Below are 23,652 nucleotides of genomic sequence, written 5' to 3' on the forward strand. Positions count from 1 at the left end.
CCAACTACTTTCCACTCAATGTACACTCTAAAATTCTCACACTCCCCAAAGAGGCCATGCCCTTTCACATATGACCCCCACAGCCTGGAATGTCCTTCAGGTCAATTTCACAAGTGATGATATGGGCATCTACGATATACCAGACCCTGTTCTGGCAACTGGAAAACAAAAATAAGAAGATAAAGATCTTTCTGTCAATGAGCCCAGAGTCTAGTCGTAAGGGCAACAGGCATAAAACGAATACTAATGATGTACTATGATGCATACAAAATAGAGATCTACACTATCTCTCAGCAGAGACGAGAGACTGCTAAACTTGTCTGGAAGGAGTGGGACAAAGAAGCATGTCAGGGTCCAGATGGACAAGGGAAAGGCAATGCAGGAATGACAAGGGACACCAGGGCAGGAAAGAGCTTCACATTTTCAGGGAGTGGTAACAGCTTCCACATATAATGCAGACACATAAAACTCAGCTAAAAATGGTGAAGATGCTACATTTTGTGGTATGTGTTTTTTACCACAATTAAATTTTGTTTTAATTATTTAAAATAAATGCCATGGGGAGAGTATCTAAAGACTGGGATACACAACTGCCTATCTTCCTCCTCCTTTTCAGCTTATAAACTCCTATTCATCTTTTAGGATCAGCTCAGGTATCTAAATGACCCCTCCTTTAAAATCCCCATGTGAAAAGTAAACTCAAAATGGATGGAAGACCTAAATGTGAGACAGGAATCCATCAAAATCCTAGAGCAGAACACAGGCAGCAACATCTTCAATCTCGGCCGCAGCAACTTCTTGCTAGACACGTCTCCAAAAGCAAGGGAAACAAAGACAAAAATGAACTGTTGGGATTTCATCAAGATAAAAAGCTTTTGCAGAGCGGAGGAAACAGTCAACAAAACCAAAAGACAACTGACAGAATGGAAGAAGATACTTGCAAATGTTTTATCAGAGGAAGGGCTAGTATCCAAAAGTTATAAAGAACTTATCAAACTCAACACCCAAAAAACAAATAATCCCATCAAGAAATGGGCAGAAGACATGAACAGACATTCCTGCAAAGAAGACATACAAATGGCCAACAGACACATGAAAAAATGCTCAACATCACTCGGCATCAGGGAAATACAAATCAAAACCACAAAGCAATACCACTTCACACCTGTCAGAATGGCTAAAATTAACAAGTCAGGAAACAACAAATGTTGGTGAGGATGCAGAGAAAGGGGAACCCTCCTACACTTTTGGTGGGAATGCAAGCTGGTGCAGCCACTCTGGAAAACAGTATGGAGGTTCCTCAAAAATTAAAAATAGAGCTACCATATGATCCAGCAATTGCACTACTGGGTATTTACCCCAAAGATAGAAATGTAGTGATCTGAAGGGGCACCTGCACCCAACGTTTATAGCAGCAATGTCCACAATAGCCAAACTATGGAAAGAGCCCAGATGTCCATCGACAGATAAATGGATAAAGAAGATGTGGTATATATATAATGGAATATTACTCAGCCATTAAAAAATGCAATCTTGCCATTTGCAACGATGTGGATGGAACAAGAGGGTATTATGCTAAGCAAAATAAGTCAGTCAGAGAAAGACAATTATCATATGATCTCACTGATATGTGGAATTTAAGAAACAAAACAGGATCATAGGGGAAGAGAGGGAAAAATAAAACAAGATGAGATCAGAGAGGGAGACAAAGCATTAAGAGACTCTTAACTATAGTAAACAAACTGAGGGTTGCTGGAGGGAAGGGGGGTGGAGGGATGGGGTAACTGGGTGATGAACATTAAGGAGGGCATGTGATGTAATAAGCAATGGGTGGGGCGCCTGGGTGGCTCAGTTGGTTAAGCGACTGCCTTCGGCTCAGGTCATGATCCTGGAGTCCCGGGATCGAGTCCCGCATCGGGCTCCCTGCTCGGCAGGGAGTCTGCTTCTCCCTCTGACCCTCCTCCCTCTCATGCTCTCTGTCTCTCATTCTCTCTGTCTCAAATAAATAAATAAAATCTTTAAAAAAAAAAATAAGCAATGGGTGTTTTTGTTTGTTGGTTTGGTTTGGTTTTTTAACCAAACCAAGGATCGTGACCTAAGCCGAAGGCAGACGCTTAACCATCTGAGCCACTGAGGTGTCCGCACTGGTTGTTATATAAGACTGATGAATCACTGACCTCTACCTCTGAACCTAATAATACACTCATATGTTAATTAATTGAATTTAAATAAAATTAAATTAAATTTTAGAAGAAAGAATCCCCATGTGATTCCGTCAGCCTGTGTTCCCTTTTCTGTGCTCCCATAGAATGCACAGGCCTCTTTTAGAGTACCTAGTCACAATGTATGGCAAGTTTTTATTTACTCCTATTTCCCCAACAAGACCATGAGTTCCTTAAGGACTGACACCATTACTTAGACAAGCATAGATCCTATACTTCTACAAGAATTATTTATTGAATTAAATTGTTAGTTCACTATTAATTAACCATGTGCCAGACATCACACTAATGTAGCCATACACTACGTGCATGATCTCCTTTTATCCACACAACAACCGTCTGAGGATAGATATGGTTCTCATTTCCATTTTAAAGACAAGAAAACTGGGATAATGAGAAGCTAGGTCTCTTTCCAAAAGTCACACAGTCAGTAGTTGAGATCTGAAGCCAGATTGAAGCCAAACTATGATTTTAATGACAAAGAAATGAATCAATAGAAGATGTTTCCAAGGGGATTAAGGAGGGAGTGGGATCTAGAGTATTATCAGTTGAGATTTAGCAGCAAGAACTGGCCTAATAAGTGTCAGACTGTGCTATGTATCTTGCTGAAATAATTTCATTTAAAATCATTTCATCCTCATGAAATTTCTATGAGACCTAGATACCCAACTGAAGAAACTGAGGTTCAGGACAGTTGGGTGCTGGTGAGAGTTCTCTTCTGGATTGTAGACTGCCAACTTCTAATTGTAGCTCACATCCTTCACAGAGAAGAGAGCATGGAGCTTTTCATCCCCTTATAAGGTCACCAATCTCATTACCCCCAAGACTGCATCCAAACCTCCCAAAGACCTCACCTCCAGATACCATCACACTGGAGACTAGGCTTCAACATATGAATCTGGGGGGTACAGAGTCAGTCCATAACACCATGCAAATTAAATGCAGCTTTCTTCCCATCTCAAACCTGAACCCTCTTGGTTGTATCACTATAAATCCATGACTACACTCACCTCAAGTATGGCTTTTAAAGGTGTCTGGAAATTATACTTCACTTTCTATGTCTTTTATTCACTCTCCCACTGCCGATCTTCATCTCTCTCACCTGATGACTTTCCTTCCTATTTCATCCATCAAATACAAGCAATCAGAAGAAAAGTTTTACCAGCTCCCACTCTTGCATTTATCCACTTTCCTGCACCTGAGTCTATATGCTCTGCCCTGCATCCTGTTACTATGAACTGATCATGTTCCTACCCAAGGCCAGCACCTTCTCTTCTGCACCAGATCCTGTCTTCCTTACTCCATCATGCTTAAATATCCCTCCAACAATGCTCCCAGCTTTCTTCTGGTCATCAATTTTTCCCTTTCTCTTGGATCATTCCCATCAACATCAAATCTGTTGCAATTTTTCTCATCTTAAAATAAACAAAACAAAAACTCAAACCCACTTACTTTCATATCCCCCTCCAGTTTTAGCTACCACTACATTTCTGTACCCTTATAGAAAAGCTCCTCAAAAGAGCTGTCTGTTCTCATGCTCAAATTCCTCTACTCCCATCTCCTGAGTCCTCTTCAGATAGGTTGACCACTCATCACTACAGTGAAACTGTTCCTATCAAGGACACCAATGGTCTTCATTTTGTCAAATGCAAAAATATATTCCCAATCCCCATCTTCTTGGGACTGTCAGCATTTAACACAGTTCATGTTGCCTACCTGATGTTGAAACTTTGTTTAGCTTCCAGAACACCATACTCTCAACGATTTTTTTCCTTTCTGGTTAACTGCTCCTTCCTTGTCTTCTTTGCTGATTCATTCTCAACACCCCAAGCAAAATCCATTCATATTTAATGCCCTCTAATTTAGAATAAATAATGTAGTTCATTTTCAGCAAATGTGCTTTCCTGATTTTATCTTCTCATCTGTAATTTAATTAGTTTTCATTCTCTGAGTATATACCAACTGGCTAAAGGAGGAGCCTTAGGGGTATGCTGGGTGGTGAAGGGAAACCATTTCAGGACTGATCTTCACAGATCACAGATAACCAGTTACTCATTGATGTTTGTGTGTCCTCTCTTGTAGTGTGTTCCTGTCATCCAGTTGGATCAGCTGTCCTTCCTTTCAACTCGGTGACCTTCTGTGACCCCAGCAATGGTGACTGCCCTTGCAAGCCTGGGGTGGCAGGGCCACATTGTGACAGGTGTATGGTGGGGTACTGGGGCTTCGGAGACTACGGCTGCAGGCCCTGTGACTGCGCAGGGAGCTGTGACCCGCTCACAGGAGACTGCATCAGCAGGTGAATGCTCATGGCTCTTGCTCTGTCCATATGTCCTTCAGATTCTTTTGAAGATCTGGTAGTGATTTGGAAAATCTTGCATGCTATCAGTGCAGCAAAGATGTATTTGCACAGCTCTTTAAAGAATCTTTGTCAAACTGCAGAGTCATTTGTTCTTGCTAGATTCTAGAGATGGTCTGGTTCATTTTGCAGAATAAATTATTCTTAGCAATAGGCCCTTAAAACACTATTTCTGAAAAACTAAAAGGATGGGAAGGTACCTGATTAGGTTTAAGTCTCCATACATATGTTCATTTCATTCAAGTTCTAAGAGAGTCCTTAACTTCATCATTTTCTATTTTATTAGCAGCACAGACATAGACTGGTATCAAGAAATTCCTGACTTCCATTCCATGCACAATAAAAGCGAGCCAACCTGGGAGTGGGAGGATGAGCAAGGATTTTCTGCACTTCGACACTCAGGTGAGACAATGGATATAGCCAGGTATCATATTTCCAGTTCTGGTCTCGAGTAACAGTCATTTGTGACAAACCAGAAAACAACTCTTGGATCCTACCAGGGGAACTCTTTAGTTCTGAGGTTAATAAAGTAGTGACACCCCTGCCCATAAGCATAAAACTATTAAAGATAGCCAAAGAGTATTTTAACAAGCTTTTGTTTATTTTCTGATTATTAGAGTAACATTTCTAATTAGTATAGAAAATCTGGAAAATGCAAAACATCACAGTAAAAAAATACCCAAATCTCATTACCCAAACTGTTAGTGTTTTGGTGTGTTTCTCTCTAAAACATACTGTTTTACACAGGTGAGAGCTAATTGAATATATTAGGTTTGGAAATGTAGAGATCCATTTAAAGGAAAAATATTCTTATAGACCTAACGAAACTTAATATACACAAAGATAAGTGTGAACTCCTTATGTTTATATCTTTTTTACAACTAGAAAACAAAAATAATTTTACAAAACTAATTATAAGCCAAATAACAAAACTAATAAAATTCAAAATAACACCATTAATTAAATATGAAAAATGATTTTTACTGAAGCCAAAACACTCTTTCCTACATAAATATGGTTCTTTGGGTCTACCAAGTCTATACTGCTATTTCCTCTGACTCTATTTTCCTATGATGTATACCTGTTCCTTTGTTTGACGGGCATGCTGTGATATTGGTGTGAATACATGGTTTCTGTGTTCATCCTGCCTCTATTCTTCTCTTATAGAAAGTCAGGTGGTTCTATTCAGCACCAACTTGCTCCATAACACAAACACAAATGTGGGCATGAAATCTTGTGTCAGCATTTGGTTGTAAAGTGCTCCCCAAATGAAATTTACAATAAATTTTTTAAAAATTTTTATTGGGGTATAACTGACATATAACATATTAGTTTAGGTGTACAACATAATGATTTGTGTGTATTGTGAAATGGTCACCAAAAAATTCTTTTTATTAAACATTACAAATGCCAAAAATGTATTGTTAACACCCATATACACACCTGCTAGTGTTACCAAATTTTACGTTTTGCCATAATTGTTTCATATTTTCATTTCAATTTTATTTTTTTTATTTTTTTATTTTTTATTTTTTTTTAAAGATTTTATTTATTTATTTGACAGAGAGAGAGATAGTGAGAGCAGGAACACAAGCAGGGGGAGTGGGAGAGTGAGAAGCAGGCTTCCTGCCAAGCAGGGAGCCCGATGTGGGACTCGATCCCAGGACCCTGGGATCATGACCTGAGCCGAAGGCAGACGCTTAACGACTGAGCCACCCAGGCGCCCCTTCATTTCAATTTTAAAGTGTTATACATTCGAAGACCTGTACCAGTCTCCAACTTCACTAGCCCCCCTTACTCCACAGAATAACCACTAACCTGAATTTTGGTATTTATCATTATCTTTCATGTTTTTACTATTACTACATATATAAATAGAGTGTTTTTTAAAATTGCATATACATGATAACTTACCTATGCCTTTAAAACTTTCTTTGATCTGAATATGTATTTTTTTTAGATTTATGCATTCTATTATTTGAATATGCCACTTTTTATTCTCTCTTTATCTGCCATTTAGGCTATTTCTAATTTCCAATTTTATGTAATGCTATAATGAATGTTCTTTTTTTTAAATAATTTTTTTTTAAGATTTTATTTATTTATTTGAGAGAGAGAGAGACAAGCACTGGGGGGGGGAGGGGCAGAGGAAGAGAGACAAGCAGACTCCCCACCGAGCAGGGAGCCCAATGCGGGGCTGGATCCCAGGACCCTGGGATCATGACTTGAGCCGAAGGCAGACACTTAACTGAATGAGCCACCCAGGCGCCCCAACGAATATTCTCTTAAATATGACTTGGTGTACTTAAGAAGGAGAGTCACCAAAAAAAAAAAAAAAAAAAGAGTTTCATTAGAGCAGGGCTGGCAAACTGGCCCTCAGACCAAATCTGGCCTGCCAACTGTTTTTCTACAGCTCACAAGCTACCTGCTCTAAGGTTTATAGTTATAATTTAAATAGTTATATTAATACCTGCATAGTAGCTTTACTTTTGTCTCTTAGCCCATAAATCTTAACACCTTTATTATCTATCCCTTTATAGAAAATGTTTGTTGATCTTCTCCTAGGGTAAAACTTAGCCACTGTTGGGTCACAAGTATGGCTTTTTATCAAATTCACCACATATTGCCAAATAGCTCTCCAAAGTGGTTATACAGATTTGCATCTAGGAGCAAAGTATGACATCCTGTTGCTTTATATCCTCACTGATACTTTGTATTTATTTAACAATTTTTTATATAACACATACAAGGGGCCAAGCACTATTCTACCTCACTAACTCGGGCACAATTCAACTCATTTAATATTTTGGGGCACCTAAAGTTAACATTATCAAATCTCTCAACTTTTGCCAATCTGATGAGTATGGACTGGGACCTCACCATTTTAAATTGTATTTTACTGATTACTAACAGTTTTAGTAACTTTTCATGCTTTCTTAGCCATTCAGGTCTCTTTTTCTGTGTACTTCCAATTTGTCATTTTCTCACTAATTAGTAATTCCTTATAAATTCATCCATCTACCCAACAAATATTTTTTGAACACCCACAATGTATGCCAGTACTGTAAATATAGTAATAGAACAGAAGAGATAAAAATCCCAGCCTCCAAGGAGCTTATATTCATGTGGAGGAAGACAACTAATAATATTAATAAGTAAAATATTTAGTGTCATGTTTTTTAATATAATAAAGAAATAAAGCAGGGAGGGAGATAATAAGTGGTCAGAGGGGCATACTTTTAAAAAAGGCAATCGGGTGCCTGGGTGGCTCAGTCATTGAGCGTCTGCCTTCGGCTCAGGTCATGATCTCAGGGTCCTGGGATCGAGCCCCGCATCGGGCTCCCTGCTCAGCGGGAAGCCTGCTTCTCCCTCTCACACTCCCCTTGCTTGTGTTTCCTCTCTCGCTGTCTCTCTCTGTGTCAAATAAATAAATAAAATCTTTAAAAAAATAAAAATAAAAAAGGCGATCAAGGAAAATCCTGTGAAAGGTGACATATGAGGTAAAAAAAAAAAAAAGAAAACTAAAAAAGATAAGAGAGTAAGCTATACAGATAAAAGAGGGAGGAGAGTTTAGGTGGAAGAAACAGCAAGTGCAAAAGCCCTGAGGTCAGCAAGGAGACCAGGGTGACTGCGGCAGAGTAAGAAACCACAATTTTAATACACTTTCATAGAGAACTTATGGACTCTTCAACAACCAAGAACCCAAATTTGAGAAACACTGGTATTTGTTATTCTGTATCATGTTTTTTTTCACTTAACATAATCTTGTGATCATTTTCCTCATGGTTTCATTTTAGTTCACAACAGGAAAGAAGGTGGGAAAGATAAAGGAATACAAAGTAGTCATATTTATCTTTTTTAGCATTTGAAAAAGAAAAAAAAATCTTTCCCATCAATTTTTGGCCTCAATGCTAAATAGTCTGAATTCTATAATTTTAACTCCAACCACTTTTGAAACTTTTCTTCTATTTTTCTAACACAATGATTTTCATAATGATTCAAATTTGCCTGCTAGGCCAAATCTGTAAAAATCAAGTTTTTAGGACCATAGGACATTCATTAAGCCAATCATGTTACTAGGGAACTGGCGATGCACCAATTCTGCACATAACGTGCTGGCATCAGAATCACTTCAAACTCACATCCACAACAGCTGTTAGGTCTGTGCTACCCCTAGAGAGTCTCTGAAATTCATCTGGAGGAGCTCCAGATTGAGGAAGCCATTGTTCGGTTTCCTGATAAATATCAGTATTCCCATTGGGTATAGAATAGTGCTGTGCTCGTGGCACCTTTTTTAAACAACAAAAAAATGGTAATCAGTTTTCTAAGCACCATAGTTCGTTCTCAAATATATGTGCCTACCTACCTATTTACCTACCATAAGTTTCTCAAACTAGAAATATAATGCACTATACCAACAAGATACCCTTAATTTCTACCACTTCTTAGGAGATAGAGAACATTAGATGTAAAATTTTACCTCCTGTACAACAAATCTGGCTTTAATTAGTACCATAGAACTTGTACAACAAAACTGGCTTTAAGTAGTACTACAGAATTTGTACAAGAAAACTGGTTTTAACCAGTACCACAGAACTATAAACAATGTTCTAATAGCCCAATATTAACTAACTAGGTTTTTCTCCCCTTCCAGATTTCCTTTAAGACAACACATCTGGGTTAAAGCCTGATCAACAAAGAGTCATTCAAAAACAAATTTTAGGGGCGCCTGGGTGGCTCAGTTGGTTAAGCGTCAGACTTTGGTTTCAGCTCAGGTCATGATCTCAAGATTGTGAAACTGAGCCCCCACAAAGTACTCTGCGCTCAGCAGAGTCTTGCTTGTCCCTCTCCCTCCCCCTCTGTCCCTCCCCACCCCCCCAAATAAATTAATAAAATCTTTTTTAAAAATGATTACAACAGTAATCTTATGAAAAAAATTTTTAATATCTGGTTTCTTAACATATGAAAAGGGAGTATCTTCAAATAACAGAACTTTGTATGTTCCTGTTGGCTGAAGGACTACAAAGAAGAACATCAGTTGAGTAATAATATATGCCATTTGGAGTTCCATTAGGTTTTTTAGCACAATAGTTACCGTACTCTCCAGCTTTGGTGGAATTATCAAAGGCTGCGGGCTATCTACTTAGGTTACTCCAATTTCCGAATGAGTAACCCTCTCTGCTATGTTTAGATTATATGCAGTATTATTTAACAAATCACAACAGCTAATTTTAAGAACCTTAGATTTCTCATTCCCACTATTTAATTCCACTGTGTTTTTCCACTTACACATCTCATTCTCTGGTTTCTAGAGCAGCTTTAGTTAGAGCCAATATGTCACTATTTGCCACATCACCATGTCTACCCAACCTCATCTCACCAGAATCATACTCTCATTTCCACGTGGATGTTTTGTCAGCAACTCTAATTCATTATATTCTCCTCATGCTAGACCTCTGTTGTTTTTGCCTAACCAGATCCATTTCCCCTTTATTCCTGCTATTTCTGCGGTAGCTCAACCCAGTTTTTCTCTGGGGAGCCACCCTTCCCCCTACCCCATTAAATACAGTCTTGGCCAGGCCAATCAGATGTGCTCTCCCCGGAATTTAACTCTTGAGCTGAAAGTGACAAGGTCTGAAAGTGATCCCAGTTCACGATTCCAATGGCAAATCCATAAAAGGGACTGCACAACAGTTCCTGATACCTAGGTCTTTGCTGCTCTCCCGATTCTTGTCTTTTCTGAGTTCTGGTTCTTCAGCTTTTTCTCCTCTCTGTGAGCTACTCCACATCCTTTCAACAACTAAGTTAAACCATTGATTGCTACAAAAAATCTTAAGTTATACACCCCTGAAGTGCTTCCCTATTTCTGTTAGTACTACTTCAATCTTCTGTCACCTTGGCTCCAAGGTGACAGGAAAACTCCAAGTTCATTCTTAGGCTTCCTCTTCCAATCCATTGACAAGATTTGTAGACCCTAAGTCTGCAGCCTCTCTTAATATTTCTTCCTCTCTAGACCTACAGCCATCTCTTTTGTTCAGACCCACATTTCATCTGACTTAGAGAGAATACAGTGGAAAGATCAGGGGCTTCAGATTCTCCCACACCCAGGCTAAAAATCTGGCTCTTCTACTGTTAGTTATGTTGCCTTGGACAAGCTAATTAACTTCTCTGAGCCTTTATTTTTTCATTTGTTAATAATGCCTATCTCATAAGGTTATTATATATATTAAACAAGATCATATGGATAAAGTTCCTTATATAGTTTATGGCTTGTGGTTGGCACTCAATTCAGTTACTGTTGCTGTCATCAATTTCATCAGCTTCTAACTGGTCCCTACTTCCATTTTCTCTCCATTCCAATAATTTTTATAAGCTTTGAAAATTCCCCTTTATCAATGGGCAAAACGGGGGAAGGGGAATGGGAGATACAGGCTTCCATTTATGAAATTAATAAGTCATGAAAATAAAGGTATAGCATAGGGAATACAGTCAATGATACTGTAATAGCATTGCATGGTGACAGATGGTAGCTACACTTGTGGTAAGCATAGCATAACATATAACTTGTTGAATCACCTGAAACTAATGTAACATTGTGTGTGAACTATACTAAAAAAAAAAAAATCCCCTTTCTCTAACAAATTAAATTCAGGCCCTATCAGTCAAGGCCCTCCATGATATCTTCTACTATTCACAACTCAATCTGTACCCAAGAAACACAGAACCACTGACTCTTCCATGAACACACCCTGCTCTTCTCTCTTACATCTCTACATTCTTGTCAAATTTCTACCTGTTAGAATCTTAGATGAGTAAATAAATATAAAACACTTAAAATAGTGCCTGGCACATAGTAACTGCTCCTCAGTAAATGTTACCTACTTTCATGCCACTCAATGCCTACGACATGCAATGAGTGAGGGCAGAAGGGGAAGGATGATAAAATTATATCTAATTGTTAAGTAAGAATGGAAATCCTACCCCTTCTGGGTTCTAGGAATATAAAGATAAATAAGATGTAACTGTCATCCTCAAGGATCACAGTTTATTAATTTATTTTTAAAGATTTTATTTTTTATTTATCTGACACAGAGAGAGAGAGTACAAGCAGGGGGAACGGCAGGGAGAGGGAGAAGCAGGCTCTCATTGGGCAGAGAGCCCGATGCAGGGCTCGAACCCAGGACCCTGGGATCATGACCTGAGCTGAAGACAGTCGCTTAACCGACTGAGCCACCCAGGCGCCCCAAGGATCACAGTTTAGAGAGGAAGCAGATAAATCAATGAGGATGCTATGTATAGATTCTATCAAAGGCATTTTGAAAGTCTGCCACAGGGCGTGCCGAATGTCTGACACACAATAACTGTCACACATCACTTAAACTGTCAGAAAAAAATATCCTACTTATTCTTCAGAGTCCATTTCAAATCCTTCTTCAGCCATGTAGCCTTTTTCCATCTTCCCAAACATGTGGCCCTCCCACCCAAACATATTGTACCTGTCTTAGAACACTTATCACTGTGCATACACTTGTTTTATTCACCTTACTGAATTGTAAGCCTTCAGGCAAGAATTGTATATTGCTCATCTTTATATACTCTGAAGTATATAGCATCATGTCCTGCACATAATAGGTGCTCGATAAATACTTTTAAATAGGATGGCATTACCTTCAAAAGACTGCTCAATTATTTTACTATATTTGACTTTTGCTGTGGTGAACATTAATTGTAAAAAGACAGTTGTCTTTCCTATAGTTTATCCCTTCCGTTGTTCCTTTCCATTAGCATGGAGTCTTAATGCTGGACTATATCTATCGTAACATCAATTATAAGCATTAAAATATATCATTGTTTCTACCTCTATTTCTAAGTCAGTATTTTATTGAATGATAACTAATTCAATTCAGAAAGTGACTCTACTTTGTTTGAATGACTTTTTATGGTTTCTTAGTATTTATGGATTATGTTGTATGAATCACTCAAGCCTTAAAGAGTTCTACCACCTGACACCTGAAACTAATATAACACTATATGTTAATTATACTTCAATTAAAAAAAATGAGTTACGCTACCTAGATTTACTTGCTCGGTTTTTTTTCTCTTCTTTGTTTCTAAATAACTATTTTTCATTTACTTCCTGTAGGTAAATGTGAATGTAAAGAACAGGTGTTAGGAAATTCCAAGGCATTCTGTGGAATGAAATATTCATATGGTAAGTTTGAAGTCCTTGAATGCTTCTTCTTCTTTTTTTTTTTTTAAGATTTTTTATTTATTTATTTGACAGAGAGAGACACACCGAGAGAGGGAACACAAGCAGGGGGAGTGGGAGAGGGAGAAGCAGGCTTCCCGCTGAGCAGGGAGCCCGATGCGGGGCTTGATCCCAGGACCCTGGGATCATGACCTGAGCCGAAGGCAGATGCTTAACGACTGAGCCACCCAGGCGCCCCTCCTTGAATGCTTCTAAGAATCTATTCACACCAAGTACAAAGAGTTTTTTTTAGGAATTGGGAGGCTTAGTCTATGACATTCTCAATATATCAAAGCATTAGTCTTATATAATAATTTTTAATAAAGATGCTGTTGAATGTCCTGGTGAGGGCAGGAGGCTTGTAGAGCAAAGGCAAGGCCATCCTACTATGAGGAAAAGAGGCAAGTCTGTAGCCACTAAAATGATTCCTGTGCCAGTTTCATGTAGTAATACCAGTTTCGAGTAATAATATCTGCTAGTTATCATGTAGTAAGACTAAGCAGAAATCAGTTCAAACACTATTTCACAGTGATTAAGAGCTCGAGCTTTGGATTCAAACATACATGGGTTTGATTTCTAGTCTATCGCATGGATCACTTAACCTCTCTAGATTTCTTCATCTGTAAAATACGGATGATGCCACCTATCCCATAAAATGGGATTTTTGAAAAGCACACAACACAATATCTAGCACACAGTATATGCTCAGTAACTGGCAAGGAGGAGGAAGAGGATATATATTTGGGAAGCACTGAGATTTGCTGTCCATCCAAGGCTTTTCCCTGCCCTCTCTGTATACTCTAGACTCCTGTACCTTTCAAGTACCAGGAAAATATAGATAAAGGAAAATGTCACTGCCCTAAGACTGTTACTATCTTCAAATTCTAAATGGCCTTATGTTTACTATTAAAGCAAATTAGATGCCTTGTCTTGCCAACATATTCTTGACTAGTATCTAAGGCTTTTTATTGTTCCATAATTCATACTGCCTGAAATACACATTACAATGAAGAGAAAATTTTAAGTCATGATTTCTGAAATCAAGTGTTTAGGTTCTTGATAACATTGTACTTAATCTCATAAAAGATAAAAAAGTAAATGTTAAAACCTCACAAATCTTATCTAAAATTACATACATATTTCCCTCCTTTCACCTGACAACTTGGCTAAATAACAGAAGAAAACTTTTGAAATATATAGTGCTCAATAAAGAAAAGTTAGTTTAGAGAAAATGGTATTTACTATCAGAAGCAAAAAACATGACAATTTAGTCCAAAGGTAGTCAGTTTAGTGGAAATATCAACTGGTTTTCAATATTTAGTAGCTCTCTAAATTTACAAACAACTGCACTGGCATCTTTTAATACAACTGTATTATTTTCTCCTTAAGAAAACTTGGACACGGGTGCCTGGGTGGCTCAGATGGTTAAGTGTCTGCCTTCAACTCAGGTCATGATCCCAGGGTCCTGGGATTGAGCCCCGCATCGGGCTCCCTGCTCCACAGGAAGCCTGCTTCTCTGTCTCCCACTCCCCCTGCTTGTGTTCCCTCTTTCGCTGTGTCTCTCTCTGTCAAATAAATAAATAAAATCTTAAAAAAAAAGAAAGAAAGAAAACTCGGACACCCTTAATGATGTAATTAAATACTTTGTTCTTACTAGGTGCAATACACCCACAGACTTGGAAAAAAATGGTTTCCCCCTCCCCATTCTCTCTATTAATGGGGGAAAAAGCTTGATTCATTTGTTTATTCCTTTGGCAAATATTTATTAAGCTATAAGAGTGAATAGATGAGGTCCCAGTTCTCTTTGAGCATACAGTCTGTAGAAACATAATAGTGAACATTTGTTGAGCATTAGCCATGAGCCGAGCACTATGCTACATACCCTTCATACATTTATCTTACGGGGGTTCCAGCCCAAACTCCACCTCTAACTAACTGGTCATGCAAATTTGGGAAGTTCACTTAATTTCTTAAAATTTGCTTCCTCAAACATAAAACAAGACTAGATGAACTCTTAAGACCCATTAAAAGTCTAAAATTTGGTGATTCTATAAAAACTGCTGACAACCATATTCTCAGGAATTGGGACCAGCCAGTATAGAGTTCCCTCATTACACAGAATTTTCCATCAAGATATAAATGAGGATGTAAGAACTCTTCTAACAATATAGAACACTACATCCAGTATTCCTTAGGTGTACTTTCTTCCCCACCCCAAATTATTCTACTGCTTAATCCCCAGCCATATCCAATTCATAGATGGAAGAACATAGCATAATACAATCGTGAGTTATAGAGAATACTGAAGCTCTGCCATGATGTGGAAAGACAGCCACCCTAACCCCAGTCAGCTTGCATTTTACATCCAGGGAAGAAGATTAAATAATCAATATTTAATTATTTAATCTCTTTAGAATATGTAAAATATATTCTGGCAGTAACATTTTGTTTGTTCTTTGTTGTAACTTTAATACACAGTGAACCACAGAGTAAAATATAGTCAGAATCTAAATATAAAATCTTCTTCCTATACACCTTCTATTTGGATTTGATAGCTAACTGTGTTTAAGACTATGTTTGTAGTAAGCAAATGGCTGACAGTCTCTTAGCATAATGATATGGGAAATAGTGGTTGAAAATGTCTAAGAAGGGAGAGTATAGTTAATATAGATAAATAAGGTGAAACCAATGCAAAAGTTAGTGAGCCTAATGATTTTTTTATTTGAGTTTTTTAAAATTCCAGTATAGTTAACATACAGTTTTTTAAATTAGCTTCAGGTGTATAATACAGTGACTCAACAATTCTACATATTACTCAGTGCTTATCAAGATTAGCCTAATGATTTTTAAAGCAAATTTCCACATTTGCATCATCATTAATTAACTTTTCCATTATACTCTGAAATGCATATTTAAGTTATTCCAAGTTCAAAAGGCAGTATGAAATTCTATGCATTTTGACTTTTGGAATTGTCTTGTTACAGTGCTAAAAATAAAGATTTTATCAGCTCATGACAAAGGGTCTCATGCGGAGGTCAATGTGAAGATAAAAAAAGTCTTAAAATCTACCAAATTGAAAATTTTACGAGGAAAACGAACATTATATCCAGAATCGTGGACTAACAGAGGCTGCACTTGTCCAATCCTCAATCCTGGTAAGCATTAGACTTTTCTAGCTTAATAACTACTTTGTCTCTGCTGATTTGCTCCTTGTCTTAACATTCTCTAAACCACAACTGAAATAAACTCACCAAGAGTATCTCTCCTTTTCACCATCTGAATTCTGGGGACAATCCAAATGGAAGTCTTTGAACTGACATCAAAAAATTATTTCTCTTCCACATGTTCTATAAAAGTAAAATATTTTAAAATCCAGCAATATAATATTTTCTGCCCTAAAAGAGAAGTCTCAGCTTGGTTCCAGGTACCAGTAGCATAGAAAACACTTTCGTAAATTTGGATGCCACTAACACTTCATCTGAAAGCTAGGTCCTATTATGGTGCCCTGGGTAGAACTTGCTCCCAAAGGAAATTCGAATGCAAAAATTCCATCTGTGCAAATAATACTGAATTCATTTTTTACAATTGCATGAGAAGCATCTGTGTCTCCTGGATAGAAAACAACTCTCAAATTTTCATCATCTTGTTTTTCATTAAATGATCATTCTGGTTTCAAATTAGAAACAGCAAAAATTAAAACAACAACAACAACAAAACCACTACAGAATCTTAGAGAAACTTGAAATTAAGGGAAATTTGCATCTTCAAATGAATTTAGGGTAGAAGAGCCAAGCGAGTAAGCGTGGGATTCTTACCTTTATAATCTACAAGTACACTTTCATACTGTGTCATATGCTACTTACTTCTGTCTCCTTCATTAAATTTGAGGATGGGATTTAGATTTTTGATCATAGCATCTCTAGTACCTACCATTAGTACCTAAATAATAACACAGTACCCAGATAGTAAGTTCTATTAAAACAAACATATTTTGGGGTGGATCAGTTGGTTAAGCGTTTGCCTATGATCCTGGATCCCGGGATTGAGCCCACATTGGGGTCCTTCTCCCTCTGCCTGCAGCTCCCCCTGCTTGTGCTTGCTCTCTCTGTCTCTGTCTCTCTCGCCCTCTCTCTGACAAATAAATAAATAAATAAAATCTTTAAAAAAAAAACTTATTTTTTTAAATCCTCTGTATTTCCCACATTATGTACTTGCCATCTGTTTCTTAATTGCACTGCTAATACAGGTGCATAATTTATGTTCTGGATCTAATTCCTTTCAAATAAAAGTCCAGGAAACCTCAGTTATGTTCTTAAGAAGTCACTGTAGTCTTTGACTAATAGCGAAGAGAAACAGATAACTGAGTGACAAAGAAAAAGGGAAACTCTCAATGAAATATTCCCCCCAACCTAAACAATCTAAAATATAAAACTCTTGACTTTTTGACTATTGACTAATTTCTTATATCCTTTTATGCCCTTTTAATATTTTATTTAAATTCATTTAAATTTTAATAAGGAAAAGAAGACATTTTAGATAATAAATAAATATGTTTCCGAAGGACAAATGAAGTAATCAGAATCTTAGATTTTGAACACAGGGAAATGAAGAGTCCTTAATTTAAGTTCTATTTCCCAATAATCTGTGTGTAGAGGCTCTTCCTATAAGCACTTTCTATTATCTTAGCAAAAGAAAAAATAATCTGCCTAGTTTTTTAGTTAAGACATTAAAAAAAAAAAAAGAAAAGCTTTGGGCATCTGAGCCACCCTCCAGGAAGTGAACTATACTTCCTCATCAGGTTTCTGCCAGAGTCAAAGAATCAACTGAGTTCATCACAATTGAAAACATAAGTGCAATTATTCAAAGAATTCTTAAAAACATGTTTACTCGCTTTGAAGAAAAGACTGGAACCTGCCAAAGCAAAACCAGACACTCTTTCATTTCACTTTGCTTTTCCATTTTTACAAGTTCAATAGCTAAGGCCAAAGAAAGCTGATAAGAAAATTCGGAAACCTTACACACCAACTAGCTTCCTCTGCTACTTTTTGAAAAGGAACAGTCTAATTGACAACCCTGCAAATTCATTCCTTCCTACATTCATACATACATTTACTCATTCATCAATCAATTTAGGATATCAAGACTAGCACTAAAGTATTATATTTTCTTTCTCTATGGAAATAAAATAAACTTTGTGCCCTCAAACATGTAGTAAAGTAGATGTCGAAAGCAAAAAATAGGAAAGTAAAAAGTAAATGCTAGTAAGTGATACAACAGATAACATTATTTTCCACGCTAATTTTTGGCATGATGGTGCTCCATAATTAATGAATTTATTCAGTATCATTTCTATTAGTTCAGTGTATATTCATACTTTAAATTAATGGCAAACTCCTATAGTATTTGTTCTCTTGATAGTTTCAAAGTAAATTCATTTAAAATACTAAACTTAACAATGAAGTTTCCTAAAAATTATTTATTGTATTTTTATATGAGGATTTTGTTACTTTAGGTATAATACAAACAATATCAAGACATTGTATTTTAATTAGTCCATTAATTAAATATTGGGATTCTTTTTCATGCAGATGCTAAGGTTACTCTTTAAATAATTTAAATACCTTATAACCGTTCTTACATTTGTGCTCTCTGGTGTTAAAGTCTCTACCATTATTATCCCTTTTTCTCTCTCTCTCTTTTTTTTTTTTTGAAAACACCATCATAGCTATGTTTAAGTTTAGGGCTGATTTCTTTTAATAATATTTTATTGGGGCACCTGGGTGGCTCAGTCGTTAAGCGTCTGCCTTCGGCTCAGGTCATGATCCCAGGGTCCTGGGATCGAGCCCCGCATCGGGCTCCCTGCTCAGCGGGAAGCCTGCTTCTCCCTCTCCCGCTCCCCCTGCTTGTGTTCCCTCTCTGGCTGTCTTTCTCTCTGTCAAATAAATAAAATCTTTAAAAAAAAAAAAAAAAGAAAAAGAAAAAGAAAAAAAAATAATATTTTATTTATTTTTATTTTTATTTTTATTTATTTATTTATTTTTTAAAAAGATTTTATTTATTTGAGAGAGAGAGAGAGAATGAGAGAGAGAGCATGAGGCGGGGAGGGTCAGAGGGAGAAGCAGACTCCCCGCCGAGCAGGGAGCCTGATGTGGGACTCGATCCCGGGATTCCAGAATCATGACCTGAGCCGAAGGCAGTCGCTTAACCAACTGAGCCACCCAGGTGCCCCCTTTTAATAATATTTTAAATAACTCCTTTATTATAGAAGCTATCACATATACATTATAAAGATTTAGAGGAAAATTTAAAATTTCAGTTTCTTACCTCCAGAGATCCTCTCTGTTAACAGCTTAATGCAAATCTTTCAAGGTCTTTCTCTGTGCATGTATGTATTATATTTTTTAACCAAAATAAAATCATAATATGCTCCATTCTGTAACCTACTTTAGTTAGTGATCATTGCCTTCAATTATAGTTTATTTTCATATACTTTAATACTCAGACCATATTCCAATTTCCTAACTGGTCCCAAAATGTCCTTTAGAACTGGTTTGTCCTTGTCAGTGTTCAACCCAGGATCACACATTGTATCTAGTTTTTAAGTCTCTCAAGTCTCTCTTATTCAAGCACAGTTCCTTTTTTAATTGTTGAAAAATTATTAGTGTTGAAGAATCCAGGCCAAGTGTCCTGTAGATTATCTTACCTTCTATATTTGACTGGTTGGTTCCTTGTCATGTCATTTAGCTTGTCCCTCTACCTCCTATGTTTCTTGTAATCTCTAAAAAAAATCTTGATAGATTCAAGATAAACATTTTGATTAGAATCCACTAGAGATATTGCTGGGTATGTACTTCATGTTAAATCATATCAGAAGACACATAAGACCTGGATAACCCACCATCAGGGTTGCTAAACTTGACCCTTGGGTTAGAGTGATGACAGCCTGATCTCTCCATTGGGCAGTTTTGTTTTCCCTTTTGAGATTAGAAAGTAATGAGTGTAGTGTTATTTAGTCATGATACAAATATCCAGTTTCCCATTGACCATTGATTTGATGATGTTACCACCAACTGGTAATCCTTCCTGAATCAATAATTTCATTAGAGCTTAAGAAACGATGTTTTTCTGATTTCCCTCATTTACTAGTTGACATTCTTCTGTAAGGGGACTTTCTCTTTCAAGCTGGGCTATAGGTTACCATTCAATATAGTTCCTATTTAAAGGCAGGGTAAATGCTAAATTCTTTCCTTATAATTCCCAAAGTGCTTACCTTTCAAAGTAAGTAATGGTCTTAACAGCTGCTTCAAAAGATGACAAACCAATTTTTTTCTGGATTTTTCTTTTTTGAGTATCATTTTGGAATTACGGATTTTTATTGATTCAGTATGTTTCAATAGATACAATCATTATGTTCCTTGGTGCTCCAATTATCACAACTTTAACAAGTTGTAACCCTTTCTTGCTAGCTCCCATGTCCTTTTACAATGACCCCCATTAATCTTTGAGAGCTTCCTCGATTTTTAGCACAATTAGATGTCCCCTGCTACATTGTATCTTCCTGTCCTGGACCTGCAATAGCATTTCTGCAAGAAGCCTGGTTTTGTTTTGTTTTGTTTTTAGTGAGATCTGTTTAATTTGCACAGTATGTCTACTACAGGTGTTCATTGCTACTGGAATGCCTTTTTTTTTTAGATCATTTCAGTGGATGAATAAAATATATAATATAGTAATATGTTTTATTTTTATTTTATTAATATATATTAATTTATATATATACATATAAACCCATGAGTTTAAATTGATATTTTCAGGTTAATTTTAACATCTACTATTTTTTCTTAAGTTTTAAAATATATGTCTCTTTATCTTGGAAAGTTCTCCTTTATAAACATAATTACTTATTTGCTCTGTCCTATAATATTAAAGAAAATTGTTTCAAAATACCAATATTGATAGTATTACAAACACCTACTGAAGGAGATTAACATATTTCCTTTTTTTGATGTATAGGTAATGAGACTGTCCTTTCATTTCTGTATGTCAACCAAAATTTTTTATTTGAAGCCTGAAAAGAATTTTGAATTACAAAGGTCTGGTGAAGTCTCATCTTTTTTTTTTTTAATATGACAAACAAACATCCTATATTCCAAGAACACATTTACTTTCTATAGGAGATATGTGTCACTTTGTATCATTCATAACTTTTTTTCTCCTCTTATCTCACTTTTTTTTATTATGTTATGTTAATCACCATACATTACATCATTAGTTTTTGATGTAGTGTTCCATGATTCATTGTTTGCATATAAAACCCAGTGCTCCATGCAGAACGTGCCCTCTTTAATACCCATTACCAGGCTAACCCATCCCCCACCCCCCTCCCCTTTAGAACCTTCAGTTTGTTTCTCAGCGTCCATAGTCTCTCATGGTTCATCTCCCCTCTCCAATTTACCCCTGTTCATCTTTCCCTTCCTACTATCGTCGTCTTTTTTTTTTTTTTAACATATAATGTATTATCTGTTTCAGAGGTACAGTTCTGTGATTCGTCAGTCTTACACAATTCACAGCGCTCACCATAGCACATACCCTCCCCAATGTCTATCACCCAGCCACCCCATCCCTCCCACCCCCCACCACTCCATAACTCATAACTCTCTTCCAATATGTTTTTCCAAATGGTTGTCTCACTTTTATAAAAATCCTCCTTAATATGCACTACCATACATAGTGAGTCTCCAAGAAATACTAATTTATAGCAGTATGCTAAGTACCCACAGAATCCTTACTTCTTTACCATAGAAGGTAGTATAACATAAAGTAAAAGTTCTACAGCTAGACAGACCTGAGCTTGAGTCAGAGTGCTGCTATTCACTGGGAGACACTGAACAAGTTTTGTAATCTTGCTGAGCCTTAGTTTCCTTATTTGTAAAACAAGAAAACAAAATACCTACTTCATAGGGTTATTTTCAAGATTAAATGAAATAATACACATAAGCCACTTAACACATAGTAAATGTTTACTAAGTACCAGCCATCACTGCCTGGGACTCCCTATTTCAACTATGAATATATAAAACCAGGAACCGTGCATATAAAACCACCAAAGTCACATCTCCTCCCCCACTTCAATAAATTATGATACTATATAGCCCCTAACTTTGTTCTCTTTTAGGTTTGGAGTACCTTGTGGCAGGACATGAAGATGTAAGAACAGGCAAACTAGTCGTGAATATGAAAAGTTTTGTCCAGCACTGGAAGCCATCCCTTGGGAGAAAAGTCATGGATATTTTAAAAAGAAAGTGCAAGTAGCAACAAAGGTATTATAGCACATAATGGCACTTCTCTATGTAGAAAACATAAGCTTAATGGAAAGGAGACCTCAAAAACAAAACTGGAATTTTTTAAGTGCCAAAATATATAGAAATATTCCAATGCATGGGCCTAGTCTAACCTGTCTCTTTGGGGGCCATGTTTAAATACAGTTTGTTTTATAAAGACAAATGAAAAATCCTACCCTGATAACTGCCTCCTATGGGACTGATTCTGTAATTCGTAACTATTCAGAGTATTTTTAATAGCAGTATGATATTTAGCAGTAATCCATTAAGAGGAGTACATCTAACAAGGATTCCTTCCAGCTTCAGATATGTTACTTATATTTGTGCTACTTAAAGTAATTAAGGAGATTTTAAGGACTCCCCAACCCTACTATCAAAAAAAGGTTTTTCTTAAAAAAGAGCCTGCCTTTGTGTGATGTGTGTGAACTTTGGTCTATGGAGTGTTAAATGGAAGCTCTCCACATGTATATACTATTTCCTTGTATAAAGCACTTTACTACCTACCACTTGTGTTGGGAAAGTTTGAAGACCATGGTTGACAGAAAGAAAAATAAAGGGCGTGTAAGAAAACCTACTGAAACAGAAGCACTGCCACCACGTGTGGACAAAAGGAAGTTGTACGTGTTAGCTCTGAACACTTGGAGAAAACCTAAAAGGAGAACATGTTTGCATATGAAGTCTCAGCTTCAGGCTAGAGGTTAGATTCCACAGGTACCAGCCATGATGAAAAATTTTAAAAAACTAAACAAAATGAGATTTTAAAATAAGAGGAAGAAGAACTCTTAAGAGTAGAAATATACTTGGATGAAAAGGAAATGGACTTTAAATTTTTAAAAGCTCATTTATTTGCAATGCACTTGTATACACGGCAGAAATTACTGTAGACACAGAATTTGTTTTATTTTTGTGTTTAGTATTTAAACCTGAATGTTGGAACAGTTTCCTCCTTATCTTTATTAACAGTATATGGCCATTATATTTACTCATTTTTTTGACACAGTGTATGTGATAGTTCACCAAACTACAGTTTTCATTATTACTCATCTTCTGTACCCATGCACAACCACAAGACATACAGTTTCTTCTGTACTTGAATATACAAAACATAAACCACAGTGTCATATTAACTTCACATACAGAACATATTTTTTTTCCTGAGGTCCTGTGGACTTGCAAAATATATATATATATATATATTGCTCTGTTAATTTTTTATATTTCATATATGTAATAAAGGAATATGATTTCCTGATTTTTGTCTCATTTCCTGGTCAACTCTGCTAAAGATTACTTTGTCTTAATGAGGGAACTCAAATCTAATTCTTTAAATTAAGAAAATCAAAGAAGGGCCTGGTATTTCTACTCTTTTACTCTGGGGTGTGGGGATAGAGTGGAAGCTAATTCAGATGGGATTAGTTTCTGTAGCCTTTGGACGTGAACTTTTATCAGATGAAGTGCACTCTTATACTACATTTACTTGTTAAAAAG

The 23,652-nt window shown here is 36.6% G+C and overlaps 1 protein-coding gene across 3 annotated transcripts in view; it reads left to right on the forward strand.

Annotated features, from left to right (window-relative positions):
• The window catches only part of NTN4 (netrin 4), a 115,832-nt gene extending 92,495 nt beyond the window's left edge, over window positions 1–23,337 (forward strand). The window contains exons 6-10 of one of the 3 annotated variants that reach the window (XM_021687534.1): window positions 4,305–4,518; window positions 4,865–4,980; window positions 12,722–12,790; window positions 15,811–15,981; window positions 21,999–23,337. In XM_021687534.1, the coding sequence (XP_021543209.1) occupies window positions 4,305–4,518; window positions 4,865–4,980; window positions 12,722–12,790; window positions 15,811–15,981; window positions 21,999–22,135 (707 nt within the window). In that variant the 3' untranslated portion in view covers window positions 22,136–23,337. The remainder of the gene's footprint in view (window positions 1–4,304; window positions 4,519–4,864; window positions 4,981–12,721; window positions 12,791–15,810; window positions 15,982–21,998) is intronic. The other 2 variants (XM_021687533.2, XM_021687535.1) reach the window with 2 other exon arrangements.
• The last annotated feature ends 315 nt before the right edge of the window (window positions 23,338–23,652 follow it).

Source organism: Neomonachus schauinslandi, chromosome 5 (assembly GCF_002201575.2).
Source record: "Neomonachus schauinslandi chromosome 5, ASM220157v2, whole genome shotgun sequence".
NCBI classification, from domain to species: domain Eukaryota; kingdom Metazoa; phylum Chordata; class Mammalia; order Carnivora; family Phocidae; genus Neomonachus; species Neomonachus schauinslandi.